This window comes from Bufo bufo, chromosome 7 (genome assembly GCF_905171765.1).
Source record: "Bufo bufo chromosome 7, aBufBuf1.1, whole genome shotgun sequence".
In the NCBI taxonomy this organism is placed as follows: Eukaryota; Metazoa; Chordata; class Amphibia; order Anura; family Bufonidae; genus Bufo; species Bufo bufo.
Window position 1 is genome coordinate 232238489 of NC_053395.1, and position 17571 is coordinate 232256059.

A 17571-nucleotide genomic window follows, 5' to 3' on the forward strand; every position below is an offset into this window, starting at 1 on the left:
TGGTGGCCACATCCTTCAGCCTGCGACAGGCAGTGCTGTAGTGACCAGGAGTCTGCATAGGAGAGAGCGCCCTCTGCTGGTTGCTGGACTCGGCAGGGTCTGGCAGTGCTGTAGTGACCAGGAGTCTGCATAGGAGAGAGCGCCCTCTGCTGGTTGCTGGACTCGGCAGGGTCTGGCAGTGCTGTAGTGACCAGGAGTCTGCATAGGAGAGAGCGCCCTCTGCTGGTTGCTGGACTCGGCAGGGTCTGGCAGTGCTGTAGTGACCAGGAGTCTGCATAGGAGAGAGCGCCCTCTGCTGGTTGCTGGACTCGGCAGGGTCTGGCAGTGCTGTAGTGACCAGGAGTCTGCATAGGAGAGAGCGCCCTCTGCTGGTTGGTGGACTCGGCAGGGTCTGGCAGTGCTGTAGTGACCAGGAGTCTGCATAGGAGAGAGCGCCCTCTGCTGGTTGGTGGACTCGGCAGGGTCTGGCAGTGCTGTAGTGACCAGGAGTCTGCATAGGAGAGAGCGCCCTCTGCTGGTTGGTGGACTCGGCAGGGCCTGGCAGTGTTGTAGTGACCAGGAGTCTGCATAGGAGAGAGCGCCCTCTGCTGGTTGCTGGACTCGGCAGGGTCTGGCAGTGCTGTAGTGACCAGGAGTCTGCATAGGAGAGAGCGCCCTCTGCTGGTTGGTGGACTCGGCAGGGCCTGGCAGTGTTGTAGTGACCAGGAGTCTGCATAGGAGAGAGCGCCCTCTGCTGGTTGGTGGACTCGGCAGGGCCTGGCAGTGTTGTAGTGACCAGGAGTCTGCATAGGAGAGAGCGCCCTCTGCTGGTTGGTGGACTCGGCAGGGCCTGGCAGTGCTGTAGTGACCAGGAGTCTGCATAGGAGAGAGCGCCCTCTGCTGGTTGGTGGACTCGGCAGGGCCTGGCAGTGTTGTAGTGACCAGGAGTCTGCATAGGAGAGAGCGCCCTCTGCTGGTTGGTGGACTCGGCAGGGCCTGGCAGTGTTGTAGTGACCAGGAGTCTGCATAGGAGAGAGCGCCCTCTGCTGGTTGCTGGACTCGCAGGGTCTGGCAGTGCTGTAGTGACCAGGAGTCTGCATAGGAGAGAGCGCCCTCTGCTGGTTGCTGGACTCGGCAGGGCCTGGCAGTGTTGTAGTGACCAGGAGTCTGCATAGGAAAGAGCGCCCTCTGCTGGTTGCTGGACTCGCAGGGTCTGGCAGTGCTGTAGTGACCAGGAGTCTGCATAGGAGAGAGCGCCCTCTGCTGGTTGGTGGACTCGGCAGGGTCTGGCAGTGCTGTAGTGACCAGGAGTCTGCATAGGAGAGGGCTCCCTCTGCTGGTTGGTGGACTCGGCAGGGTCTGGCAGTGCTGTAGTGACCAGGAGTCTGCATAGGAGAGAGCGCCCTCTGCTGGTTGGTGGACTCAGCAGGGTCTGGCAGTGCTGTAGTGGCCAGGAGTCTGCATAGGAGAGAGCGCCCTCTGCTGGTTGCTGGACTCGGCAGGGTCTGGCAGTGCTGTAGTGACCAGGAGTCTGCATAGGAGAGAGCGCCCTCTGCTGGTTGCTGGACTCGGCAGGGTCTGGCAGTGCTGTAGTGACCAGGAGTCTGCAAAGAAGGGAGCGCCCTCTGCTGGTTGCTGGACTCGCAGGGTCTGTCAGTGCTGTAGTGACCAGGAGTCTGCATAGGAGAGAGCGCCCTCTGCTGGTTGCTGGACTCGGCAGGGTCTGGCAGTGCTGTAGTGACCAGGAGTCTGCATAGGAGAGAGCGCCCTCTGCTGGATGCTGGACTCGGCAGGGTCTGGCAGTGCTGTAGTGACCAGGAGTCTGCATAGGAGAGAGCGCCCTCTGCTGGTTGCTGGACTCGGCAGGGTCTGGCAGTGCTGTAGTGACCAGGAGTCTGCATAGGAGAGAGCGCCCTCTGCTGGATGCTGGACTCGGCAGGGTCTGGCAGTGCTGTAGTGACCAGGAGTCTGCATAGGAAAGAGCGCCCTCTGCTGGTTGCTGGACTCGGCAGGGTCTGGCAGTGCTGTAGTGACCAGGAGTCTGCATAGGAGAGAGCGCCCTCTGCTGGTTGCTGGACTCGGCAGGGTCTGGCAGTGCTGTAGTGACCAGGAGTCTGCATAGGAGAGAGCGCCCTCTGCTGGTTGCTGGACTCGGCAGGGTCTGGCAGTGCTGTAGTGACCAGGAGTCTGCATAGGAGAGAGCGCCCTCTGCTGGTTGCTGGACTCGGCAGGGTCTTGCCCAGACTTTTCTCAGGAGGAGCTTCTCATGTCTGTACCCATCGAACCCTCATCTGTCCTGCTGCTTATCTCCCGTCTGCGCTGGGCTCTGCTGTCACACTAAGCAGACTGTTCCTTTAAATGGCGCTGACACGGTGAGGACCTCAAGTGAGGTTGGAGGTGTTAGGTACCTCACTCATCCTTTGTAATCAGAAACCATCCTCCTTTTAAGATGTCTGAACATGGTCAGAAGTTAAAATCACCGACTCTTCTCAGTCTGTAGGGATTGAGGATGACTCGTGGGGGAGGGGATCTACGTTTCCAGGCGGAAGCAGCGCTCCCGGTGAAGGATCCTCTGCCGATTCACCCCCACACATTATAGTTCTCTGGCCCTTTAAGGATTCCTCCACATCTGCGCTATTTCCACTGTTCTGCTCCATCGGATAAGGGGCACCAGTGGCTCCTGACGTATTCCATTGACTGTAATGGGGTCCCTCGAGTTCAAGGAATCTGCACTGGAGGCTCCTAACGTAGATGTGAATGCGCCCTTATGCATGTCCGATAGGTTTCAATGCCACCTGATTATTGGTGCCCCTTCCTCTTCCATCTAACGCCTCGTGTCTCTCCCCCCATCAGCTCCTCACCAGCGGCTGGAACCATTGACTTTGACTGGGATTATCTCGTGTCTGCTCAGTCTGTTGTGTGCCGGCCTCAACCTCATCCGCGGATTCCACTCGGTGGAGACTCTCTTGCAGGTATGGTCCCCGGGTTATAGGATGGGGGCTCCAGATACACTGGGGGTCACATACCGCTGTACACCCTGCATAGTATATATGGAACATGGACCTCATGGCGCACATCACAGGAATACCCACTAAACATCACGCCCTGGGGTCACGGCCCTCGGCTCTGTGTGTGCTGGGGGGTCAGAGGAGCCGATATCTGAGAAGAGTATGGCTGCTCGCAGTGTTCCGAAAATTCAGGACCCGCTGAAGGTCCCTTAATGTAAAAATGTATCTGTAATCGAATTACCACCGGGCCGTGATCGCGTGTCGTCCATAGTGCCAAGACTTTCCCTGCCATTCATGAGCACAGTGCCTGAGATAACTGCACTACATACATCAAATGACACGCTGAGCAACACGCATCACACGCTGAGCAACACGCATCACACACTGCGCAACACGCATCACACGCTGAGCAACACGCATCACACACTGCGCAACACGCATCACACGCTGAGCTACACGCATCACACGCTGAGCAACACGCATCACACGCTGCGCTACACGCATCACACGCTGAGCAACACGCATCACACGCTGAGCTACACGCATCACACACTGCGCAACACGCATCACACACTGCGCAACACGCATCACACGCTGAGCAACACGCATCACACGCTGAGCAACACACATCACACGCTGCGCTACACGCATCACACGCTGCGCTACACGCATCACACGCTGCGCTACACGCATCACACGCTGCGCTACACGCATCACACGCTGCGCTACACGCATCACACGCTGCGCTACACGCATCACACGCTGAGCAACACGCATCACACGCTGAGCAACACGCATCACACGCTGAGCAACACGCATCACACGCTGCGCTACACGCATCACACGCTGCGCTACACGCATCACACGCTGCGCTACACGCATCACACGCTGCGCTACACGCATCACACGCTGCGCTACACGCATCACACGCTGCGCTACACGCATCACACGCTGCGCTACACGCATCACACGCTGAGCTACACGCATCACACGCTGAGCAACACGCATCACACGCTGCGCTACACGCATCACACGCTGAGCTACACGCATCACACACTGCGCAACACGCATCACACGCTGCGCAACACGCATCACACGCTGAGCAACACGCATCACACGCTGAGCAACACGCATCACACGCTGCGCTACACGCATCACACGCTGCGCTACACGCATCACACGCTGCGCTACACGCATCACACGCTGCGCTACACGCATCACACGCTGCGCTACACGCATCACACGCTGCGCTACACGCATCACACGCTGAGCAACACGCATCACACGCTGAGCAACACGCATCACACGCTGAGCAACACGCATCACACGCTGCGCTACACGCATCACACGCTGCGCTACACGCATCACACGCTGCGCTACACGCATCACACGCTGCGCTACACGCATCACACGCTGCGCTACACGCATCACACGCTGCGCTACACGCATCACACGCTGCGCTACACGCATCACACGCTGCGCTACACGCATCACACGCTGCGCTACACGCATCACACGCTGCGCTACACGCATCACACGCTGCGCTACACGCATCACACGCTGCGCTACACGCATCACACGCTGCGCTACACGCATCACACGCTGCGCTACACGCATCACACACTGCGCTACACGCATCACACACTGCGCTACACGCATCACACACATCTATACAACATACATTGCACACTGCGCTGTGTGATGCGTAGCGCAGTGTGTGATGCGTAGCGCAGTGTGTGATGCGTAGCGCAGTGTGTGATGCGTGTAGCGCAGCGTGTGATGCGTAGCGCAGTGTGTGATGCGTGTAGCGCAGCGTGTGATGCGTGTAGCGCAGCGTGTGATGTGTATCTATGGTGACGGATACCGCAGGCATCCGTTACATATACGTTTTCTTGTGTGTTAAACGTATGACAAAAACGTGATGTGAACCCGGCCTGACGGGAATAGAGCGGAGCAGACTCCGGACTGGTCCCTTCAGTTTCTGCAGCAGACGCCCTGAACGGAGCCTCCAACGCAGACCCATTCATTTCAGTGGGGCAGCAAAAGAGGCGGGGTCCGTCCGCTCTGCAGCCCCACAAAAAATATAAGACATGTCCTGTCCTTGTCCGTTTTTGCCGACAAGAATAGGCATTTCTATCACAGGGCTGGCACGGCCGGTGTCCATGTTTTAGCCAGTTGTGGACTGCAAAACAAATGCGGTCGTCTGAATGAGCCCTTCGGCCAATATGTATCTGAATTACTGCGACTTTCGTACTCCACTCGGCACAAAAATACTCGAGTGCGATCTCTGGTTTGCGTCTGCCACGGGACATTGCCGTGCCCCTATTTCCCCCCCCCCCCCCTCCTCATTCTCATGGAAGAGGGGAGAGGGTTAAGTAACATATTTATATCATAAACCGCCTTGAATAAGGAGAGAAGACAATATCACAGCGATGCTGATCTGCCCTGAATAGTGAGCGCACCTGGCGGCAGAGCACGCGGGAAGCCTTTAACGATCCAATTAAACATGGTGACAAATACGGGCAGCGCTCGAGGTAATAAGCGTCCCTGCGGGTCATTAGGCAGCGGCCGCTCTCCGTCCCGCACTGCGAGCTTCACGGCGTTATACATTGCCCTCTTCAGACCTGAGACAACAGCGCCCCCTGGCGGTCAGTGCCTGACACTACACTGCTCTGAGGATGTCGGGGCTGGTAACATGCGGCTGTGCTGCGCAGCGCCCCGCAGACCTTTTATCCCGCCGCCCCGCAGGTCGTCTCCTTCATCTCTGGGCCGAGTCTCAGGAATGTATTATTATTATTCTGCTACAAAACAGCAAAGCGCGGGACTGACTGTAAACCTGTGTAGTCTCATCATCCGAGCATACTCCCATCATCCCTCACCTACTTATTACTAACATACATTTGGTATTGATATTGGTGTGAGAGGTTAGGGATGATGGGAGTGATGCATTATGTGTGTGAGAGCGATTACATTGTCAGCTTCTGGTGACGGGGATGATGGGAGTGAATCCAGTCTGTGTATGTAGCGACTGCGGTGCGCTCACTGATGGGGTCTCTTTGTATTGCAGAGTGATGATGACGTCAGCTGTGTCATCGCCTTCTTCCTGGGAACAGCCGCCTGCCTCTACCAGGTATCCCCCCCCCGATCCATCCCTGGATCCATTTGCACAGCCGCAGCTCTAGTGGCAATCTGTGAATGTGTGTAAAGGCCCCATACACATTAGTGTATTGTCAGTCAATCAGTCTATTGTGAATGGGGGGCTCCCGACTCCCCGACAGATGGTCCCAGCGAGAGAAGGATCGGGCGAAGTGAACATTTACTCCTGATCCTTTAGTTCTCCCGGGAGATGAGCAGTACCATTAGTGTCTGGCAGCAGCTTTCTCCCCGCTACCCTTCAGCCACCACTAGGGGGAGCTCCTCACATGCAGATGTATATACAGTCACCACTAGAGGGAGCTCCTCACATACAGATGTATATACAGACACCACTAGGGGGAGCTCCTCACATACAGATGTATATACAGTCACCACTAGGGGGAGCTCCTCACATACAGATATATATACAGTCACCACTAGGGGGAGCTCCTCACATACAGATGTATATACAGCCACCACTAGAGGGAGCTCCTCACATACAGATGTATATACAGTCACCACTAGAGGGAGCTCCTCACATACAGATGTATATACAGCCACCACTAGAGGGAGCTCCTCACATACAGATGTATATACAGTCACCACTAGGGGGAGCTCCTCACATACAGATGTATATACAGTCACCACTAGGGGGAGCTCCTCACATACAGATGTATATACAGCCACCACTAGAGGGAGCTCCTCACATACAGATGTATATACAGTCACCACTAGAGGGAGCTCCTCACATACAGATGTATATACAGTCACCACTAGGGGGAGCTCCTCACATACAGATGTATATACAGCCACCACTAGAGGGAGCTCCTCACATACAGATGTATATACAGCCACCACTAGAGGGAGCTCTTCACATACAGATGTATATACAGTCACCACTAGAGGGAGCTCCTCACATACAGATGTATATACAGTCACCACTAGAGGGAGGTCCTCACATACAGATGTATATACAGTCACCACTAGAGGGAGCTCCTCACATACAGATGTATATACAGTCACCACTAGAGGGAGCTCCTCACATACAGATGTATATACAGCCACCACTAGAGGGAGCTCCTCACATACAGATGTATATACAGTCACCACTAGAGGGAGCTCCTCACATACAGATGTATATACAGCCACCACTAGAGGGAGCTCCTCACATACAGATGTATATACAGTCACCACTAGGGGGAGCTCCTCACATACAGATGTATATACAGTCACCACTAGGGGGAGCTCCTCACATACAGATGTATATACAGCCACCACTAGAGGGAGCTCCTCACATACAGATGTATATACAGCCACCACTAGGGGGAGCTCCTCACATACAGATGTATATACAGTCACCACTAGAGGGAGCTCCTCACATACAGATGTATATACAGCCACCACTAGGGGGAGCTCTTCACATACAGATGTATATACAGTCACCACTAGAGGGAGCTCCTCACATACAGATGTATATACAGCCACCACTAGGGGGAGCTCCTCACATACAGATGTATATACAGCCACCACTAGGGGGAGCTCCTCACATACAGATGTATATACAGTCACCACTAGAGGGAGCTCCTCACATACAGATGTATATACAGTCACCACTAGAGGAAGCTCCTCACATACAGATGTATATACAGCCACCACTAGAGGGAGCTCCTCACATACAGATATATATACAGTCACCACTAGGGGGAGCTCCTCACATATAGATATGTATATACAGCCACCACTAGAGGGAGCTCCTCACATACAGATGTATATACAGTCACCACTAGAGGAAGCTCCTCACATACAGATGTATATACAGCCACCACTAGAGGGAGCTCCTCACATACAGATGTATATACAGTCACCACTAGGGGGAGCTCCTCACATACAGATGTATATACAGCCACCACTAGGGGGAGCTCCTCACATACAGATGTATATACAGTCACCACTAGGGGGAGCTCCTCACATACAGATGTATATACAGTCACCACTAGAGGGAGCTCCTCACATACAGATGTATATACAGTCACCACTAGAGGGAGCTCCTCACATACAGATGTATATACAGTCACCACTAGGGGGAGCTCCTCACATACAGATGTATATACAGTCACCACTAGAGGGAGCTCCTCACATACAGATGTATATACAGCCACCACTAGGGGGAGCTCCTCACATAGAGATGTATATACAGCCACCACTAGGGGGAGCTCCTCACATACAGATGTATATACAGTCACCACTAGGGGGAGCTCCTCACATACAGATGTATATACAGTCACCACTAGAGGGAGCTCCTCACATACAGATGTATATACAGTCACCACTAGAGGGAGGTCCTCACATACAGATGTATATACAGTCACCACTAGAGGGAGCTCCTCACATACAGATGTATATACAGTCACCACTAGAGGGAGCTCCTCACATACAGATGTATATACAGCCACCACTAGAGGGAGCTCCTCACATACAGATGTATATACAGTCACCACTAGAGGGAGCTCCTCACATACAGATGTATATACAGCCACCACTAGAGGGAGCTCCTCACATACAGATGTATATACAGTCACCACTAGGGGGAGCTCCTCACATACAGATGTATATACAGTCACCACTAGGGGGAGCTCCTCACATACAGATGTATATACAGCCACCACTAGAGGGAGCTCCTCACATACAGATGTATATACAGCCACCACTAGGGGGAGCTCCTCACATACAGATGTATATACAGTCACCACTAGAGGGAGCTCCTCACATACAGATGTATATACAGCCACCACTAGGGGGAGCTCTTCACATACAGATGTATATACAGTCACCACTAGAGGGAGCTCCTCACATACAGATGTATATACAGCCACCACTAGGGGGAGCTCCTCACATACAGATGTATATACAGCCACCACTAGGGGGAGCTCCTCACATACAGATGTATATACAGTCACCACTAGAGGGAGCTCCTCACATACAGATGTATATACAGTCACCACTAGAGGAAGCTCCTCACATACAGATGTATATACAGCCACCACTAGAGGGAGCTCCTCACATACAGATATATATACAGTCACCACTAGGGGGAGCTCCTCACATATAGATATGTATATACAGCCACCACTAGAGGGAGCTCCTCACATACAGATGTATATACAGCCACCACTAGAGGGAGCTCCTCACATACAGATGTATATACAGCCACCACTAGAGGGAGCTCCTCACATACAGATGTATATACAGCCACCACTAGGGGGAGCTCCTCATATAGAGATGTATATACAGCCACCACTAGGGGGAGCTCCACACATACAGATGTATATACAGTCACCACTAGGGGGAGCTCCTCACATACAGATGTATATACAGTCACCACTAGAGGGAGCTCCTCACATACAGATGTATATACAGTCACCACTAGAGGGAGGTCCTCACATACAGATGTATATACAGTCACCACTAGAGGGAGCTCCTCACATACAGATGTATATACAGTCACCACTAGAGGGAGCTCCTCACATACAGATGTATATACAGCCACCACTAGAGGGAGCTCCTCACATACAGATGTATATACAGTCACCACTAGAGGGAGCTCCTCACATACAGATGTATATACAGCCACCACTAGAGGGAGCTCCTCACATACAGATGTATATACAGTCACCACTAGGGGGAGCTCCTCACATACAGATGTATATACAGTCACCACTAGGGGGAGCTCCTCACATACAGATGTATATACAGCCACCACTAGGGGGAGCTCCTCACATACAGATGTATATACAGCCACCACTAGGGGGAGCTCCTCACATACAGATGTATATACAGCCACCACTAGGGGGAGCTCCTCACATACAGATGTATATACAGTCACCACTAGAGGGAGCTCCTCACATACAGATGTATATACAGTCACCACTAGAGGAAGCTCCTCACATACAGATGTATATACAGCCACCACTAGAGGGAGCTCCTCACATACAGATATATATACAGTCACCACTAGGGGGAGCTCCTCACATATAGATATGTATATACAGCCACCACTAGAGGGAGCTCCTCACATACAGATGTATATACAGTCACCACTAGAGGAAGCTCCTCACATACAGATGTATATACAGCCACCACTAGAGGGAGCTCCTCACATACAGATGTATATACAGTCACCACTAGGGGGAGCTCCTCACATACAGATGTATATACAGCCACCACTAGGGGGAGCTCCTCACATACAGATGTATATACAGTCACCACTAGGGGGAGCTCCTCACATACAGATGTATATACAGTCACCACTAGAGGGAGCTCCTCACATACAGATGTATATACAGTCACCACTAGAGGAAGCTCCTCACATACAGATGTATATACAGCCACCACTAGAGGGAGCTCCTCACATACAGATGTATATACAGCCACCACTAGGGGGAGCTCCTCACATACAGATGTATATACAGTCACCACTAGGGGGAGCTCCTCACATACAGATGTATATACAGTCACCACTAGAGGAAGCTCCTCACATACAGATGTATATACAGCCACCACTAGAGGGAGCTCCTCACATACAGATGTATATACAGCCACCACTAGGGGGAGCTCCTCACATACAGATGTATATACAGTCACCACTAGGGGGAGCTCCTCACATACAGATGTATATACAGTCACCACTAGAGGGAGCTCCTCACATACAGATGTATATACAGTCACCACTAGAGGGAGCTCCTCACATACAGATGTATATACAGTCACCACTAGAGGGAGCTCCTCACATACAGATGTATATACAGTCACCACTAGAGGGAGCTCCTCACATACAGATGTATATACAGTCACCACTAGGGGGAGCTCCTCACGTACAGATGTATATACAGTTACCACTAGAGGGAGCTCCTCACATACAGATGTATATACAGCCACCACTAGGGGGAGCTCCTCACATACAGATGTATATACAGTCACCACTAGGGGGAGCTCTTCACATACAGATGTATATACAGTCACCACTAGAGGGGGCTCCTCACATACAGATGTATATACAGACACCACTAGAGGGAGCTCCTCACATACAGATGTATATACAGCCACCACTAGAGGGAGCTCCTCACACACAGATGTATATACAGTCACCACTAGGGGGAGCTCCTCACGTACAGATGTATATACAGTCACCACTAGGGGGAGCTCCTCACGTACAGATGTATATACAGTTACCACTAGAGGGAGCTCCTCACGTACAGATGTATATACAGTCACCACTAGAGGGAGCTCCTTACATACAGATGTATATACAGTCACCACTAGAGGGAGCTCCTCACATACAGATGTATATACAGTCACCACTAGGGGGAGCTCTTCACATACAGATGTATATACAGTCACCACTAGAGGGAGCTCCTCACATACAGATGTATATACAGTCACCAATAGGGGGAGCTCCTCACATACAGATGTATATACAGCCACCACTAGGGGGAGCTCCTCACATACAGATGTATATACAGTCACCACTAGAGGGAGCTCCTTACATACAGATGTATATACAGTCACCACTAGGGGGAGCTCCTCACATACAGATGTATATACAGACACCACTAGAGGGAGCTCCTCACATACAGATGTATATACAGCCACCACTAGAGGGAGCTCCTCACACACAGATGTATATACAGTTACCACTAGAGGGAGCTCCTCACATACAGATGTATATACAGTCACCACTAGAGGGAGCTCCTTACATACAGATGTATATACAGTCACCACTAGAGGGAGCTCCTCACATACAGATGTATATACAGTCACCACTAGGGGGAGCTCTTCACATACAGATGTATATACAGTCACCACTAGAGGGAGCTCCTCACATACAGATGTATATACAGTCACCACTAGGGGGAGCTCCTCACATACAGATGTATATACAGTCACCACTAGAGGGAGCTCCTCACATACAGATGTATATACAGTCACCAATAGGGGGAGCTCCTCACATACAGATGTATATACAGCCACCACTAGGGGGAGCTCCTCACATACAGATGTATATACAGTCACCACTAGAGGAAGCTCCTCACATACAGATGTATATACAGTCACCACTAGGGGGAGCTCCTCACATACAGATGTATATACAGTCACCACTAGGGGGAGCTCCTCACATACAGATGTATATACAGCCACCACTAGGGGGAGCTCCTCACATACAGATGTATATACAGCCACCACTAGGGGGAGCTCCTCACATACAGATGTATATACAGTCACCACTAGGGGGAGCTCCTCACATACAGATGTATATACAGTCACCACTAGAGGGAGCTCCTCACATACAGATGTATATACAGCCACCACTAGGGGGAGCTCCTCATATAGAGATGTATATACAGCCACCACTAGGGGGAGCTCCTCACATACAGATGTATATACAGCCACCACTAGAGGGAGCTCCTCACATACAGATGTATATACAGCCACCACTAGAGGGAGCTCCTCACATACAGATGTATATACAGCCACCACTAGAGGGAGCTCCTCACATACAGATGTATATATAGTCACCACTAGAGGGAGCTCCTCACATACAGATATATATACAGCCACCACTAGGGGGAGCTCCTCATATAGAGATGTATATACAGCCACCACTAGGGGGAGCTCCTCACATACAGATGTATATACAGCCACCACTAGAGGGAGCTCCTCACATACAGATGTATATACAGCCACCACTAGGGGGAGCTCCTCACATACAGATTTATATACAGTCACCACTAGGGGGAGCTCCTCACATACAGATGTATATACAGTCACCACTAGAGGGAGCTCCTCACATACAGATGTATATACAGCCACCACTAGGGGGAGCTCCTCATATAGAGATGTATATACAGCCACCACTAGGGGGAGCTCCTCACATACAGATGTATATACAGTCACCACTAGGGGGAGCTCCTCACATACAGATATATATACAGTCACCACTAGGGGGAGCTCCTCACATACAGATGTATATACAGCCACCACTAGGGGAGCTCCTCACATACAGATGTATATACAGTCACCACTAGAGGGAGCTCCTCACATACAGATGTATATACAGCCACCACTAGGGGGAGCTCCTCACATACAGATGTATATACAGTCACCACTAGGGGGAGCTCCTCACATACAGATGTATATACAGACACCACTAGGGGGAGCTCCTCACATACAGATGTATATACAGTCACCACTAGGGGGAGCTCCTCACATACAGATGTATATACAGTCACCACTAGAGGGAGCTCCTCACATACAGATGTATATACAGTCACCACTAGGGGGAGCTCCTCACATACAGGTGTATATACAGCCACCACTAGAGGGAGCTCCTCACATACAGATGTATATACAGACACCACTAGGGGGAGCTCCTCACATACAGATGTATATACAGTCACCACTAGGGGGAGCTCCTCACATACAGATGTATATACAGTCACCACTAGGGGGAGCTCCTCACATACAGATTTGTGCAGCTCCCATTGATCTACTGTAGATCTTCTCTTGGTGTGAGCAGCAGAAATGTGTTTCTTACTGTTTTGACCAGCGGTTTGTCATCTTGTGTGTTTTTTGCGCAGTCGCAGGCGTTGAGGCCGCTCTGTGTGTTTTTTCCGCAGTGTTACTTGTTCGCGTACAGCACGAGCTGGAGGAACACTAAGTCGTTCCTGGCGTTCGGCCTGATCTGCCTGTGTAACATGTACCTGCACGAACTGCGCAACCTCTGGCAGCTCCTCTTCCACGTCACCGTCGGAGCTTTCACAACTCTGCAGATCCGACTGCGGCAGCCACAAAGTAAATCACCCGATTATAACGTCTGATGTAGCCCCGCCCACTGCGCTGCAAGAAGTGGACCAATTCCTTGTTAACTGCCTGTTTTAGTTTTTTTTTTTTTTTTTTACCTGTTTTGGGGTTTTTTGCAGCCGTGTCGTGGGATCCTCACACGTGGCATCTGCGCCGATGCTGCCTACAGTTTACTGGTCCCGTCGCCGCCTGAGTTATTGCCTTTGTAAGGCAGTTTGATTCTAACCAATAAAATGATTCTGAACAGATTTCGCCCGATCGTGAAAATCTGATGAAGAGCCCTGTACCACCGACCAAAGAATGTTCACTGACAGCAAGCAGTGGTCTTGAAAATGGTGAAAAAGTAAGTCTGTCATAAAGTAGTGGAACTTTTGAATATACACGGATGAAGCTTTATTTACATAGGACTGCAGCGAGCCGGGCGACTCTGTATGACGCTCAGGAACGCTGCAGATTCTTTGCTTGGTCTCGCACTGATGATGTTTTCTACTTTATTCACACCCAGAGCTGTACTCACACTTCTGCTGATCTCCTGGCAGACTGTCATGAGCATGCTCTGCTGTGGTGCCTTGTGGGAGACGTACCTGTCTGTGACACTCTGATAATCTGGCATCCTGGGGCAGGCAGACGTACCGTCCGGCGTATATAGACCTACCTGCGCTCCCCATACAGAGGTCTCCATAGACCTATCGAGTGCCGGTGTTCTGCCGAAAGTCTATAGTTTGCCAAAAGTCTATAGCGGAAGTGACGTGGTGCGCTGCGCAAGCGCACAAGCGCACTTCCACAAATCATCTGAATCATCGTCTTAAAGTGACAGTCACCTCCAGTAAAATACAGCATCTACATTAATTTGTACCCTCGCGGGCTCGCTTCGCTCACCACGCATCGGGCTCGGCCTCGCTGCGCTCGGCATTTAGTAAAACGAACTCTATGCCGCCATTGATAGTAAAGAAGGAAATGGATAGTCTCTTTCTTTACTATCCATTTCCTTCTTTACTATCAATGGCGGCATAGAGTTAGGCCTCTTTCACACTTGCGTTGTCCGGATCCGGCGTGTACTCCACTTGCCGGAATTACACTCCGGATCCGGAAAAATGCAAGTGTACTGAAAGCATTTGAAGACGGAACCGTCTTCCAAATGCTTTCAGTGTTACTATGGCAGCCAGGATGCTATTAAAGTCCTGGTTGCCATAGTAGGAGCGGGGATCGGGGGAGCGGTATACTTACAGTCCGTGCGGCTCCCGGGGCGCTCCAGAATGACGTCAGAGCGCCCCATGCGCATGGATGACGTGTCCAATGCGATCACATGATCCATGCGCTTGGGGCGCCCTGACGTCACTCTGGAGCGCCCGGGGAGCCGCACGGACGGTAAGTATACTGCTCCCCACTACACTTTACCAGGGCTGCCAGGACTTTAGCGTCCCGGCAGCCATGGTAACCACTCTGAAAAAGCTAAATGTCGGCTCTGGCAATGCGCCGAAACGACGTTTAGCTTAAGGCCGGATCCGGATCAATGCCTTTCAATGGGCATTAATTCCGGATCCGGCCTTGCGGCAAGTGTTCCGGATTTTTGGCCGGAGCAAAAAGCGCAGCATGCTGCAGTATTTTCTCCGGCCAAAAAACGTTCCGGTCCTGAACTGAAGACATCCTGATGCATCCTGAACGGATTTCTCTCCATTCAGAATGCATTAGGATAATCCTGATCAGGATTCTTCCGGCATAGAGCCCCGACGACGGAACTCTATGCCGGAAGACAAGAACGCAAGTGTGAAAGAGCCCTTAGTTTTACTAAATGCCGAGCGCAGCGAGGCCGAGCCCGATGCGTGGTGAGCGAAGCGAGCCCGCGAGGGTACAAATTAATGTAGATGCTGTATTTTACTGGAGGTGACTGTCACTTTAAGACGATGATTCAGATGATTTGTGGAAGTGCGCTTGCGCAGCGCACCACGTCACTTCCGCTATAGACTTTCGGCAAGCTATAGAGATCTGGCAGAACACCGGACATCCAGTGCCAGGTTTGTATGTGATAGATACCACAGCGAACAGATCAGTGATGCCCAGGTCAGGAGAGGGGTAGCTTGCTGTAGTGACAGGAGGAGTAATAGGAGGATCCTTACTCTCTGCTCTGTTTAGTGCTGATGCTTTGAATTGAACCCTAAAGACCAGTCTGGGTGGGTAAAGCTTCATCACTGTGGGAGTCAATTTTTTTCCAATTCTTCCCTATTGTTAAGATCTCTGCTTGCTGCCATGAAAAGAAAATCTTTTTATTAGGAAGTTGCAGAACTTCATAACATTTATGATGAAGCTTTAGTCACAGACTGGAAACCTGCATGACCCTGGGAGGTGAGAACAGCAGGACCTACACTAGGGGATGCTGGGGTGGAGGCCGGGACGCGTCCCCGGGGGGCGAGGGCTGGGACGTATCTTCCTTATCTGATGAACCATCCCTTCCTGTCAGGCCTCTTGCACACGACCGTATGGCTTTTTCAGCCCGCAAAAAAACGGAACGGAACAGTCCTATCCTTGTCCGTTATGCGGACAATAATAGGACATGTTCTATCTTTGAACGGAAATACGGAAACAGAAGGCATACGGAGTACCTACCGTTTTTTTTGCGAATCCATTGAAATTAATGGTTCTGTATACGGAACGCAAAAAACGGAACGTAAACGGGGAAAAAAAAACGTTTGTGTGCAAGAGGCCTTAGAACTCATGCACACTAATGTTTTTTGCGTTCCGTATACGGGCCGTATTTTGATTCCGTATACGGAACCATTCATTTCAATGGGTCCTCAAAAGACGTGGATAGCACTCTGCGTGCTGTCCGTTGCCGCGCAAAAATTATGAGACATGTCCTATTGTCCATTTTGTGGATAAGAATAGGCATCTCTATAATGGGCCTCCTGTTCCGTTCCGCAAATTGCAGAAGGCACACGGGCGGCATCTGTTTTTTGCTGACCGCAAAAAAACGGCACGTTCGTGTCCATGAGCCCTTACTGTTCTAATCTGGAAGAATTAACTCTTCATCACCCTGCAGACTCTCAGCTGTCTGATCCGCGGTCTATGACTCCCCCGTGCAGAGAGAGATCTGGGGATATAAGTATGTGCCCCCCCCCCAGTGTGATGTCATCAGTGGTGGTTTAATAGCACTAAAGAAAGGTTAAAAACTGAGCTGGACCAAGAGATGTTTAAATACGGTGAACCCCCGCAGACCCCTAGGTCGGTGAACCCCCGCAAGAGACTGAACCCCCGCACACGCCAGGACGTTGAACCCCCAGGACGGTAACCCCTGCAGACCCCCAGGACGGTGAACCCCCGCAGACCCCCAGGACGGTGAACCCCCGCAGACCCCTAGGACAGTGAACCCCCGCAGACCCCTAGGACAGTGAACCCCCGCACACCCCAGGATGGTGAACCCCCGCAGACCCCTAGGACAGTGAACCCCCGCAGACCCCTAGGACGGTGAACCCCCGCAGACCCCTAGGTCGGTGAACCCCCGCAAGAGACTGAACCCCCGCACACGCCAGGACGTTGAACCCCCAGGACGGTAACCCCTGCAGACCCCCAGGACGGTGAACCCCCGCAGACCCCC

At 51.6% G+C, this 17571-nt stretch overlaps 1 protein-coding gene across 2 annotated transcripts in view; it reads left to right on the top strand.

The window, feature by feature from the left end:
• Positions 1-14246, top strand: part of SEC22A (SEC22 homolog A, vesicle trafficking protein) — a 32846-nt gene extending 18600 nt beyond the window's left edge. Inside the window, exons 5-7 of one of the 2 annotated variants that reach the window (XM_040439916.1) lie at positions 2833-2951; positions 6055-6117; positions 13796-14246. In XM_040439916.1, coding sequence (XP_040295850.1) covers positions 2833-2951; positions 6055-6117; positions 13796-13996 — 383 coding nt within the window. In that variant the 3' untranslated portion in view covers positions 13997-14246. The remainder of the gene's footprint in view (positions 1-2832; positions 2952-6054; positions 6118-13795) is intronic. The other variant, XM_040439917.1, reaches the window with a different exon arrangement.
• The last annotated feature ends 3325 nt before the right edge of the window (positions 14247-17571 follow it).